The 13,026-nt window shown below is 63.4% G+C and overlaps 1 protein-coding gene across 2 annotated transcripts in view; it reads left to right on the forward strand.

Annotated features, from left to right (window-relative positions):
- Positions 1 to 513: 513 nt before the first annotated feature.
- The window catches only part of LOC129634860 (IQ motif and SEC7 domain-containing protein 3-like), a 64,800-nt gene continuing 52,287 nt past the window's right edge, over positions 514 to 13,026 (forward strand). For both annotated transcript variants that reach the window (XM_055557248.1, XM_055557250.1), the window contains exon 1: positions 514 to 788. In XM_055557248.1, the coding sequence (XP_055413223.1) occupies positions 523 to 788 (266 nt within the window). In that variant the 5' untranslated portion in view covers positions 514 to 522. The remainder of the gene's footprint in view (positions 789 to 13,026) is intronic.

The raw sequence follows: 13,026 nt of genomic DNA on the forward strand, positions 1-13,026 counted from the left end.
TCGTCGGCTGACAATATGTAGGAACGTCTGTGTTGCCGAATTTCTTGGTGAGATTAGCATCTCAGAGCGACCGAGGCGGCGGCGAGGAGGCGCGAGTCGCACCCCGGCGGCGGCGGGCGCGGGACGCGAGGCCGGCAGGCGGCGCCCTCCCTCCGCCGCCGCCGCCGCCGCCGCCTCCTCCCGCCCGCTCCTCCCGCGCCGGCCGCCGGGCGCGGGCTCCCGCTCCGCCCGCGCCGCAGCCGGCACTTTGCAAACTCCTCGCCCGCTCGCGGCGGCCGCAGCTCCGCGCCCTGTCCGCTCCGGTGCGGCCGCAGGGCCGCGGGCGGCGCGGAGGCGCCCGGGGCGGGCGCGGGCGGAGGCGGGAGCCGGGCGCCGAGGCGGGGCCGCGCCGGGCCCCGCGCGCCGCGCCCCCCGGGCCGAGCCCCGCGCCGCGCCGCGCCGCGCAGAGCCGCCGTCCCCGCCGCGCAGCCACGGCCGCGCCGCCGCCGCCGCCCCGCCGCCCGCGCGCCTGAGGCGGGGACCATGGCGAGCGCCGCCGAGCCCCCCGGCCAGGCGGCCGAGTACCTGCAGGAGCTGACCCGGATCGTCGCGGCGCAGCAAGAGCTGCTGGCGCGCCGGCGGCGGCGCATCGAGGAGCTGGAGCGCCAAGTGGCGCGGCTGAGCCGCGAGAACGCCGGCCTGCTGGAGCGGCACCGGCGACACCTGGCCGCGTGCGCCCACCGCCCCGACCCCGGCCCCGGCCCGCAGCCGCTCGGCGCCACCCCGGAGCTCGGCGGCCACCGCGACAAGTAAGTGGGGACCGGGGGCGGCGGGCGTGTCGGGAGCGCGCGAACTTCTTGGGGGCCCCCGGGGGCCCCTCAGGGCTCGGCGTGGAGGGTGCCCAGCCGGGGGGCACCTCGGGGTACCCCTGGCGGGGTCGCGGCCCGCCCTGGGACGCGGTCTCTGCGGGATTGAGCTCCCAGGGAAAGGGGCTCCGGGGCGCTGTCCGGCGCTCCCGCGCGCCCGGCTCTCCAAGGACGGCCGGCTCGGGACTCGGGTTCCAGCGACCCGGGAGCTCGGATGCGGGATGGTCTCGCCACAGAGGGCTGTCCGGGCGCACCGGGGGCTCTGGGTGGCGAGTCCGGAACCCCTGACCCGGAGACCCCAGACCCGGAGCGCGGGGGCGCCGCAGGCGCAGATCCCGCCCTCGAACGGGCCTGGGTCCCTCGCGGGTAGCTTCCCTCGGGAAGGGACTCTCTGCTGCCTCCAGCCCAGGACGCGCCGAGCCCTCCTCCCTCGGGACGCCTCCGTGTCTTCCTTCGCGGCTCCTGGTTAATACCCGCCCGGCCCTGGGATTACCCGGGGCTATTTCGGAGCGAGGATTAAGCCGGAGACGGGATGGGGCAGGACTGCCTGGCCGCGCGGGGCCCGGAGTCCCTGCCGCGCGTTTGCCTCCCGTGGGTCCGAAGTCGTGTGCGCGGCCCTGCTCCGCACAAGTCCTGATGCCCATCTGGGCGAGGCGGGGAGCGTGGGGCTCGGGGTCGCTGGGGCTCGGGTTTCCTGGGGGGTGGGGTTCCTGTGTGCTTTGCGCCCTGTCTAACCCCTCGGTCCCCGTGTCTTTGGGACCGCCTGGCCCACACACCACGGACTGGGGCGGAGGAGAAACTGTTAGCGTGGATTTTGGGGTAAGGGGTGGAATGCCCTTGGTACGCAGCTTCAGGGAAGGTTTTCTGGGAGGTTAGGGGTGGGCAGAAATGATGAGAGGAGAGTTATCCTGACTCCAAAGTCTTTCGGAGGAGGGGCTACTGATTCCCAGGCATCCAGGTGTGGCATCTGGTCCTCTGGTCACCTGAGACCCGGTGTGCCTCTTCCCCTGGCCGGGCTGTGCAGGCTGTAGTCAGGGGACAGAGAAGCCTCCCTGCGGCCCGGATTCCTGCGTGGTACCTGGCCGTGCTCCTGGCTCTAGTGGGCCCTGGAGGAGGAGGGGCGCCTGGGTGGGTCAAGGCGCGGGTGAGCCCGGTGCCTCTGCGGTGCCAGGCCAGTGGCAAACTTCTTCTTTCTGTTTGTGTGCTGGGAGGGCAGAGGCAGGATGGAACAGCTCTCAGCTGGGGTCACTGGAGAAGGAAGAGACCCCCCGCGCCGCTTCTGTATTTCTGCCCCTGGCTCTCCGGCATCTCCTAGACGCCCTCTGTCCCTCTGTCTCTTCTGTGGTCGCCTGGTGCTGGCTGCAGGGCCTGAGCCTTGACCCCCCCAGGCAGGGACTCATGGAAGAGCCGGGCCCAGAGGAAGCCGCCAGCGGCTCGGCAGGCAGGGCCCCGGGGCCATGTGGCCCGGCCGCCCGCCCAACGTTGGCAGGTGCCCCGTGGCAGCGTCCAAGCGCTCCTTCTTCCCCTTCACAGTCACTTCCAGTGACCAGGTGTGGCCGGAGGGTGCTGTGAGCCTGCTTGGGGACCCCCACCCCCAGTGCTGGTGTGGGCGGCAGGCTCGGAGGGAGGGAGCTGGGGGTGCTGAGGTGGGGCTTGTGTCAAGCGTCCCCAGCGTGGCTTCAGAGCCTGTGGTCGCATCTTTTTCAAGAGGAACGGTGGCGACACCGAGTTCTGGGTGGAGGGGAGCGTCTCAGGCTGGAAGGTGCACACAGGGGCCTGGCGATGGTGCTAAGAAGCAGATGCTGACCAGTGGGTCTGGGGGCGGGGCGGCGGAGGGCCCGAGGGTCTCACAAACTCCTGGGGGTGGGGGTGCTGTGGCTTTGGGGCCACACGTGAGGAGTAAGGAGTCAGGCTGGCAGGCTCGAGAGTATTGACAGGACTGGGGGCCCACTTCCCTGTCCGTGTCTCTCCCCAGTCTTTGAGGAGAGAGGGCGCCGGAGCCCCTCTCCCTCCACGGGGCCCGTGCCCTGGGCTGGTGGCACATACGTGCCTTCTCCCTTCTGGAGGGTGTATTCCGGCCCCTGCAGTGTGGGGGGAGTGAGCTGTGGGCTGCTTTTCCAGCCCAGATTTGAGGGGCCCCTGCCCATCCGTGGAGAGAGGTGATTTATTCCTAAGGAGCAAGGGGATAACCAACCCCCTGAGAGCAACCGGCTTTTATTCAGCACCTACTGGATGTGGAGCCATTGGTGATGTGCTGGCGACCCAAAACGGAGAGCGGAGAAGGCAACCAGGGGGTACACAGCGCGGGCAGGCGGCCAGGCCCCAGGGGCTGCGGGACAGGTCCCCTGTCTTAGCTTCGGGGTGTTTAATTCACAGAAACGGGGTGACACAGCTGCCACCAGGCTCTGAGGATAAAGAGCAGATGAAGGGTGCACAGGAAGTGTGCACAGTAGGTGCGTAATGCATGGCACACTCTTTCCTTGTCAGGCAGGTTCTCATTTTGGGGGGCCAGGTGAGCACAGGTCGGCGGGTGAGACCTCTGGGGCATGTGGAGTGGGGGCACAGCACCCTGGAGGAGATGGTCCAGAAGGTGGGGCGGGGTGGGGGTCGGCTCCCTGGGGTAGAGACCAGGAGGTCTGTAGCTGGCTGGCCCGAGCCGACGGGCAGTGCGAGTCCACACCATTGAGACTGCTTCCTGCTGGGGGACCCGCTCCACTTTCTGCAGCGCTAGTACCCCCAGTGTCTCCCAGCCCTGCCCCCCACCTGCAGACCGGGGCCCCTGAGGTTGAGGGTCCAGTGAGCAGGCAGGCTTGGCTGGGCCTGGCTTGAGTCAGCAACCCCTGGCCCCTTGGCCGCTGGACAGGGTGCCCCACATGCCTGGCAGGCACAGTGTCCTGCTGGGGAATGAACAGATGGAGGCCGCAGGACAGGCTCACACTGGACGCCGGTCATCTCTGGACCGCCTCCCCCAGGCAGTCCTCAGGGGAGTTCCTGGGTGTGGGGGAAACCTTTCCCCCCAGAGACCTTTAACCCCTTTCTCAGGAAGTCCCCGTTCCATCTCTGCTGAAGGTTGACATCATGAGTCTCTCAGCTTTGGGGAAAACAGGGTAATAACGGGGAAGGAATGGGACGCCTTTGGTTCCGTTGGGCGTCTCACTGCTTTTTTTTGGTGACATCAAAATTCACATCCAGTGTTCAGTCAGCTCCATCCTAATGTTTCTAGAACCGGCCCCTCCCAACCCTCCAGGAATTCGGGCTCATAATAGATGCTCGGTAGATCCTGCTGAACACGGGGGGCTTGATTAGGATCCGTGTGTTCTCCATTAGAAAGTCAGTGTGGGCTTTCGTGGGTACAGCTGTGCCGATGAACATGCAGACCCGGACGCGGGGGAAGCAGGTGCGGCCGTCGCTGCGGCGTCCACGAGGGCGCCCCATGCGCCCGCCCTGCTCCGGGTCTTCATGTTTACCAGCTCCTTTTGTGGGCTCAGCGCTCCCACAAGGCGGGGACGGTGGCCTCTCCCGTTTCACAGATGTAGAGACTGATGCTCAGAGAGGTCCCGGGACTGGCTCTGGCCCTCCCGCCTGTCCAGTGTGGAGCCAGGAGTGGGGGACCCTGCTCTCACCCCACCACCCACATCTGCCCTTCACACTCCCCCGTGATCAGACATCTTTCCGTCGGTCCTGCGTGACTCCCAGCCCGCAGCGCTGGAGGAGGCCCAGCGTGCATGGTGCTTGTCCTGCCTCCTGGGCCCTTGATACCCAGGCGGGGTCTGCAGCATAGCCCAAGGCTGCCGTGCGGAGGGGCCCAGGGTGGCATGGGACGCTGCCTCCCAGCCTCTGCTCCTGAGTTTCCGGCAGAAGTCAGCCTCGGCCTGACAAGGCTGGGAGGCCCGATGGAGCCGCCTCCCTCGGCGCCCGCGTCCCCTCCAGCCCTCGAGGGCTGTCAGCTCACAGGAGAGGACGTCTCTCTGGAGCTGCGAGCTGGTGACTCACTCCGGGGGAGGTTTCCAATGGCATTCAGTCTCTGCTGACTTTCCAAACAGGCGCTCCTCCGGTCTGTGCTGACATTAACCATGACGAGGGCGCATCAATTTCGGGGGAGAGGGAAGGGGTGACGCTCGAGGGTGACCAGTGATGAGGGGTGGGCTGGAGGAGGGGACTCGAGCACCTTACAGGGCGGGTCCTGGCTGGGAGCCTCCGAGAGCACATTTATCTTCAGAGTGGCTGGGGAACCCCAGACCCGGGCCGCAGGGTCGGAGGTCCCGGCCGCCTCTGATTCTACCTCTGGGGCCTCACACAGGCCGGAAGATCTGCAAGGGCGGAGGGGGCGGCCAAGGGAGATACTGGGCTCCCGTTCTCGGTCAATGATGCTCTTGTTCTCCCAGCCGAGTAGCTGGTGCTGGGGAGGACATCCCCCCGCTGGGAACGGGCTGCTCTGTGCCTGCAGGGCCTCAGTCCGGCTGAAGAACACGTGGTCACATCCCAGGGAGCGGGGCGAGCCGTTCTTTCTCAGGCAGATGGTTGAGTCCGCAGAAACAAGGAGATGCTTCTCTGACGCTGTCTCCCGGCCGTCCGACACGCTAAGCCAGTGATTCTGTTACAGCCTGGAGGATAAGTCCTGAGATAAATCTGGTTCAGGCCTCCGAGTCTGCGGAGGTCTCAGGGCCATGCCTGTGAGGTTTGCACTCAGGAGTCTGGGGTCAGGGGCAGTTTCAGTCAGCGGTATGGCTGCTTGTCAGCTGCTTTGTCGATGACATTGTTTTGACAGCTGATCTTGGGTTTTTTTTTGTTCCCTGCTTTCTGCTTTTGTAAGAAAGAGCCAAGCTCTGCCCGACTTGGGGAGGGCACCGTTCTGAGAGAGTCAGGGTGTCATCTGGGTAATTGGCCACAGAGCAGCAGGAACAAAGTGACCGGCCGGGTGTCAGGCAGGCTCTGGGAGGGGGATGCGAGCTGACCTCACTGAAACGGAGCAGAAGCCACAGAGGAGGTCGCGAGGCAGCCGGGAAATCAGGGGGCCTCGAATCTTCCACCACCCCCCGCCCCACCACCATGCAGACACAGGCAGGCTGCAGCGGAAACTGCCCTGACTTCAGAGCAAGCTTCCCAGAGCGACGGCCTTGCTAGGAATCCCCAAGGCCGTGGACCTTCAGTGTCCGAATCCTGCTCTTCCAGGAGTACCGTGTTGATGGGCGATGCCACACCAGTTATTAGGGATACTGAGTGCTTATGCTTTACTGAGTGAAGAGCCGCAGCCTTGAGGTTATTAAACACCTTCTGCAATCCACGTTCCCCGGCCTCATAGGGACCCTCTGGGCGGCCCCATGATGACGCCTCAGCTGCTAAGCCCTGCTCGGGTCTGCAGGCACCCGTCAGCCTCGGGCACCTCCCAGGGGGAGGACGGATGGAGTAAGACAGGCTTTGCCCTGGGTGCCCCCAGGCCAGTGGGCTGGGGAGGCGGCCCTGCTCCAGAGAGCAGGTTGCGGGATTGCAGGCTGCCTGGCGCTGCAGGACACCAGGGATGCTGGCTTGGGGGAGGGACGGGGTACCCAGAGAGCCCTTGAGGGTTGCTTTATTGTGAAATTTCCAAACCTGTGGAAACGTCGAAAGGACTGAACCAGGCAGAACACCGCCCACCCCCCACCCCCCCGATTCTCCAGCGAAGGCTTTGTAGTTTGTTCAGGACATGCCTGTCTATCCAGGAGGGTGTGTGGAACCAGTTAGAGGCAGGAGCTGAGGTGGGCCCCGTGAACCCACTATCTCCTTGTCCCCTCTGACTGCTCCTGGTGACTCAGCCCTGCCTGATCCTTGGTCTTGATCAGCAGCTCCCCCATGGCCTCCACGTGGGCAGGGACATAGACCCTGGGCCGGGGTGAGAGAGGGGCTGAGTGGTGTGCGGGCAGCCCCCAGCAAGAGGCAGATGGCCAGCCTCGGGAGTCAGCCTCCGAAGACTTCCTGGAGGAGGTGGCGTTTGAGGCCAGGCTTGACGAGCGAGAGAGAGCATGTTCTCTCAGCAGCAGACAACACACATGGGCGCCAAGACAGGAAGTGGGTGCACAGCTGTCTGGGGTTGGACGTGCTACCTGTGGTCGTGCCGGGCCTGGGAGTGGGGACAGTGTGCCAGGCGAGGCCCGGGTGGGCACAGACAGCCCAGGGTGCTTGCTGAGAACTGACGTCAGCTTTGGAGGGTGGGGGTGGGGAACAAGGCCGCTCACCCTCAACTGAGCTTTGTCTGAGCCTCGTTGCGAGACGCTCAGCTTTCCTTGGAGGAAGCGAGGTTCACAGAGGAGCAGGCAGTGATCCTGGGCTCTGGGCACCCAGACTCTGGAGCACTTTGATGACGATAAAGCCCTGGTAATAATGAAGCCTTTCCTGGTGCTCCAGCGCCATGACACGTGTGGGCTACCATCACCCCATTTTGCAGATGTGAACGCTGAGGCTCAGAGAGGTTGCCGGTGGTTGCCAGGGCAGAGGCAGAATTCGCATGCAGGTCTGTCTGCCTCCAGAACCCGGGCACTATCGCGCCAGGCCTGTTCATCGCGCGGCGTCAGTGTCTGGGGCGATTCCGGTTGTGTGTGGTCGGCTCACCCAGGCTTTTGGCTCCAGGAGCCAGGACTGCCTCCAGCACCACCGTCCATCCTGCCACAGCCCTGCCTTTTCCCTTTGAGTGTCGGGTTTGGCCTCTGCCGTGCTCTGGTCCCCTTGGGGAAGTTACTTTACCACCAGGAGCCCGAGTCCTTTACCTGCAAAATGATGGGGGTGGTGGCGGCAGGAGGTGCCGTGTGCAGGGGAGGGACTCTGAAGCTGTCAGGCACCAGCTGGACTGGTGCGTTTCCCAAGCACATGGCGAGGACGTGCCGGCCTGCCGCTGAGGCCTCTCCGGCGTGTTGACCCTCGGGACGCACTGGGCATGCAGTCCTTTGTGCCCCTCCCTGCCTCTGCCCCCCATCTTCTTGGCTGGAGGGGCCTGTTTGCTCTGCACAGAGAGTGTCAGACCACATGGACCCTGAGGCCCCTGGGCAGCCCTCTGCCTCCTGGGGGACAAGGCCTGCTGCAGGCAGAAGACGGGGTTCCTGCAACCCGCGTCCTGGTGGCAGACCTGGCTCTTGTGGTTGGTCATGCCCATCGGGTGTCCAGTGGGCGGGGCTGGCACGAGGTGCCCTGTAAAACCCAAGTGTCCTCCTGGACGGCCATGGCACCAGGGCCCTTATGGGTGAGGGTGTGAGACCCAGGACAGGCCTCAGGGCTCCCTGACAGCCTGAGGAGGACTGTGGATGGGCAGGTGGCCCGGGAGGTCAGCCTGGGGTGAGGCCCTGCCCCTCCTGCTCGCCCCTTGAAGGGTGAGGGGACTCTCTCAGGGCCCTGGCACTGCTGTCTCTGGTGGGGACAGCGGTCACTGGGTCTCCCTTTTGGTTGCCTGAGGGGACAGTGTACTTGGCGTGGTCCAGGTGCTGTGAGGAGACTGGTGTGTCTGCAGCAGAGGGACCCAGAGGACAGCGAGGGAGACGAGCGGGGAAGCTGCAGGCGGTGGGTGGGCAGAACCAGCGGCTGCAGAGGCCCTGAGGGGTGCTGGGAGGAGACACTGGGCGTCCCCAGAGGGGGCTGCCCCGGGGAGGGCGCTGGACAGGACACCTGGCTCCGGGAGGGGGAACCAGTGAGCAGGGGCTGCAGAAGATGCCGTAGGACTTGGGGGTCCTGGAGGCGAGCCGGGCACATGGGTTCTGGATAAAAGGAACAAGCCCCATCCTGTCTAATCCCCCAACTGCCTGTCCAGACAGAAGGGAGAGCTCGTTGCTTAACCAGAAAGATGAAGGTCCATCTAGTCAAAGCTATGGTTTTTCTGGTAGTCATGTATGGACAAGAGAGTTGGACCATAAAGAAGGCTGAGCACCGAAGAATTGATGCTTTCAAACTGTGGTGTTGGAGAAGACTCTTGAGAGTCCCTTGGGCTGCAAGGAGATCCAACCAGTCCATCCTGAAGGAGATCAGTCCTGGGTGTTCTTTGGAAGGACTGATGCTGAAGCTGAAGCTCCAATACTTTGGCCACCAATCCAAAGAACTGACTCATTGGGAAAGACCCTGATGCTGGGAAAGATTGAAGGCAGAAGGAGAAGGGGGCGACAGAGGATGAGACGGTTGGAGGGCATCACCGACTCAATGGCCATGGGTTTGAGCAAGCTCCGGGAGGTGGTGAGGGACAGTGAAGCCTGGACAGTGTACTGCGGTCCGTGGGGTCACAAAGAGTCCAACACGTCTTAGTGACTGAACAGCAAGGAGCCCAGATGTTGGCCTGTGTTGTCTGTGGTGTCTCTGGACTGGTGAGAGAGTGGGGCTGGCTGATCCCCTGGACCCTGCCTCCAGCATCCCTCACTCACCCCTCCAGAGAAGCAGCCCAGGCAGGGACATCTGCCTCCCCTGGGTGGCTGCCTCGGGGTGGATGTTAATGAATACATGTTGAATGAATGCATGAGTCAGTCAGTGAATGAATGAGTGTTCCAGTTATCTGTGGCTGAGTAACAGATTACTCTAAAATCTAGAGGCTTAAGGCGAGCCCCCTCCTTAGAGCTGAGATTCTGCAGGGCGGGGCTGGTACGGCTGGGTCTTCTGCTCCCTGTGCGGTTGCTGGGAGTTACTCAGTGGTGTTCAAATAGTGGACGCACTAGTCTAGAGCATCCAGAACACCTTCCTCGGGGATCTGGGAACCAGTGGAGACACGCAGATAGTTGGCCCTGTGGACCAGAGTGTCCACACCTGGCCTCTCCAGCTCGGGGGTCTGGAGACCCCAGAGCCGGGGTTCTGAGGCTTGGAGGGAGGCTGGGAATGCCACGTTCTGAGGTTTACTGTGGCTCAACCCTGGGGATCCCACGAGGTCACTTCTGCCACCTGCTATTGGTCAAGCAGATCCCAAGGCCAGTTTCAGGCGGGAGGGGACTGGACACGCCCCTCACTGGGAGGAGGAGCAAGGAGTTGCAGCCCTCCTCCCCCCTGCACTCAGGGTCCCCAGGCACCATGCTGTCACTTCCCCCCAGGCCAAAAGGGTCACTCTCTGTGTGGGCTCTGGCGCCGGTCCAGCCTCTGGTGGGTCGCTGTCCATGGTGCCAGGTGTCTGATGGGCATTGTCCAGCCATAGCCCAGCAGGAGCCAGGCACCTGGGCTCAGAGTGCGTCCCAGACCAGCCTGACCAGATGCCCGCCCGCCATGCCGGGAACCTGCCCACTCCTGTCTGCACCCCCTCACTCTGAGCTGTATTTTTAACTCCGCCATATGGCGGAGCCGCCAAAACATCCAGGGAGGAGGGCGGTGGTGGTGGGGGGTGGTCTGGAGGAACTGATCACGGCTGAGGCGTTTGTGATAACCGCGGTAATTAAGAGCACACCCCTGCTCCCCCAGCCTCGCGGGCACCCTGAGCAGCCTCACTCCTGCTGGGGAGGGGGCCGCCAGCCTGTGGGGGCCGGGATCATGCACAAGGGGTATGCGGAGCCCCTGACTGCCTCTCAGGGAGCCCGAGGAGCATGGCCCTCCTCTCTCTCCATTCCTCCCCCATCCCGGGACATCTTGGCCCAGACAGCATTTCCCGGCAGGCTCCCTCTCGCTCCCAAAGCTGCCCCAGATGGGGTGGCCGCCGGCACTGCCCTCTGCTGCTCACCCCGATGCATGCAGTTTTCACGCTCTGTACCTTGGCTCTCGCGGGTCCCTCTGCCTGGACTTGCTTCGTTCCTGCCCCTGGAGACCCCTTGTGTTCCGTAGGGACTGGCTACGGTCTTGGAACTCCTCGTGGTTCTGATCTATGTTAGAATGGGTCTTGTCTTCTGCATGTGCCACAGGCCTGGGTCCCCTGGGGCGTCCCATCTGACCTGCTGTGGCGTTGCCCTGCTGGGAGCCCTGCCTCTCCCCTCCATCAAGCTGGCCGTGCCGGATCCTGGCTCCCTTCATGTGCCTGCCCAGCAAATCACTTATGTTTCAGATGAGATATTTTAAATGAGGGCCTTCCCAGGTGGCTCAGTGGTAAAGCCACTCCTGCCAATGAAGGAGATATGGGTTTGATCCCTGGTTGGGGAAGATCCTCTGGAGAAGCAAATGGCAACCCTCTCCAGTATTCTTGCTGGGATAATACCATGGACAGAGGAGCCTGGTGGGCTACAGTCCAGGGGGTCACAAAGAGTCAGACGTGATTGAGCCACTAAACAAGAAAACAGAAGAACCTTTGAAATAAGCCCACAGTCGACATGTGAACAAGTCCAGGGGCTCCAGAAAGGAGTGTGTGCAGCCCAGGGGCAGTCAGTGCCATCCTTGGAGGTACAGGGGGCTTCTGTTTCCACTGAGCCTTGAATTTCTTCCTCAGTGTCTTTTTGGGGCAATCTTTTGCGACACGTGTGATATTACTGAGGTTGTGCTCACACATGATTAGTAAGTACATGCAGATGCAGTTATGATGTGGACGTGTGCCCACTCTCTCTTTGGGCAGGGAGGACTCAGCAGAGCCTAGCGCCTGGCATCTTCACCTGCAGCTGGGCTTTCCCTGCTTGTCTCCTGGAGTTGGTGGCTCTCTGGGCACGCGGTCTCTGCTGGGAGGTGGGCTGAGTGCGTGCTGTGTGCTCCCTGACCCCTTTTTAAATCTGTGTGCCCCCCTCCCCCTGTTACAGATGAGGAAACTGAGGCTCAGAGTGGTGGAGCATCTTTCCCAGGGTTGCACAGCTAGGAAGTGGCCGGGCCAGATGAGACCACACCCGTGTTCTGTTCCGCTCTGTGTCTGTGGTCCTGAGAACGAGCACTGGCCGTGCCCTGGGGCTCTGCCCAGGGGCCGGGCAGTGGCGGTGATGGGAGGGTAGTCCTGCTGGCAGTGGTCCGGATGAGGCCTGCGGGGGCCCCTTCCTGTGGGGAGGGCTCTGGGAGCCCCTTTTCTCCCGTCCCCAAAGAGCTGAGAGCTCCGGGCCAGTAACAGAGGGTGAGGGTGGATCTGCAGGACAGTGCCGAGCAGGACCGGCATCTGTGGGGCGCGACCTCCTTATGAAGAAGCCTGCCGACTCTGGTCTGTGAGGGAGAGGGCAGCTGGGGAGGAGCTCATTCATGGCCATCTCCCTGGATTGTCATTCACCAGATGCCAACTGCCCTGTGCCCTGCACTGCAGGAGACCGGGGTGGATGGAGGTGGGGGAGTTGCCTTTGCTCTGCCCTCACCTCGGCCTGCCGCCTCTGCCTGGACTGCTTTGAGTCTGAAGGGGCTGTCTTTCCCTCTCCATTGAACCCACACTCCAGGTTCCATCCAGCAAGTTTCAGAGCCTTGCTATGTGCAGACGTGTGCGGGCTGGGGAGTTAGTGGTGCAGGGAGGTGCCTCATTGCCTCTGGGGAAGCAGGTGCCCCCTCTGCCCCATGCAGGGCGTGGGGGCAGGTGTCGGGGCGGGCACAGCCAGCCCCAGGTGGGCGCATCTCTCTCTTGCACAGCCCTCGGGGCTCTGCGTGTCCCTCTAGGAAGGCTTGGTGTTTGATGTCTCTCAAGGTGACAGCTTCAGCCAGAGCTCACCGGTTTTCTCCCTGAATAGCTCTCCTCTGCTTTCGTTTGATTGAAGCAGACTGCGCCCTCTCCAGCTCGCAAGCTCGTGGGGACCTCTCTGTGCACCCAGCTGGGGCGCCTGAGCCCCTGGTTTAATGAGAGGGACCCCAGGCGGGGTCTGGACCGCCTGGGGCCCGCAGGCTCAGCCCAGCCCGGCCACACTGCAGGCGGAGATTGGCTCTCTGTCTGTGAAAGGCCGGCCTTGGTGCAGTCAGACCCACGCTGCACGGGGGCAGTCCTCACAGCTGGGACATCTCCAGGGCCATCTCCAGGGCAGGTGCGTCTCAGGCTGCTCCATCCCGTGAGGAGGTTGGTGGCTGGGGGCCCGCTCATGCCCCAGCTTGCCAAGTGCGGTTTGATTAAAACAAATTGCCGAGCTGGGAGCACATGGGCCTGGGTTTGGGTCCTGGCCTCATCCTAGCAGGCTGGCAGGTTTCCTCCTCACCTGGAAAAGTGGACCTAAGGAGAGAGGCCTTCTCATGGGACAGAGCTGGTCAGCACAGCACGGGAGACGGGGAGAGCTCTCTGAACAGGACTTCTCAGGCCTTATTATTTGGCAGGTTGTGGGGAAGATGGTGAAAGAGGTCTTGGAGGTGGAAAGGGGGTGACCTTGGCCTGGATGGGGAGGATGTG

This window comes from Bubalus kerabau, chromosome 20 (genome assembly GCF_029407905.1).
Source record: "Bubalus kerabau isolate K-KA32 ecotype Philippines breed swamp buffalo chromosome 20, PCC_UOA_SB_1v2, whole genome shotgun sequence".
Lineage (NCBI taxonomy): Eukaryota > Metazoa > Chordata > Mammalia > Artiodactyla > Bovidae > Bubalus > Bubalus kerabau.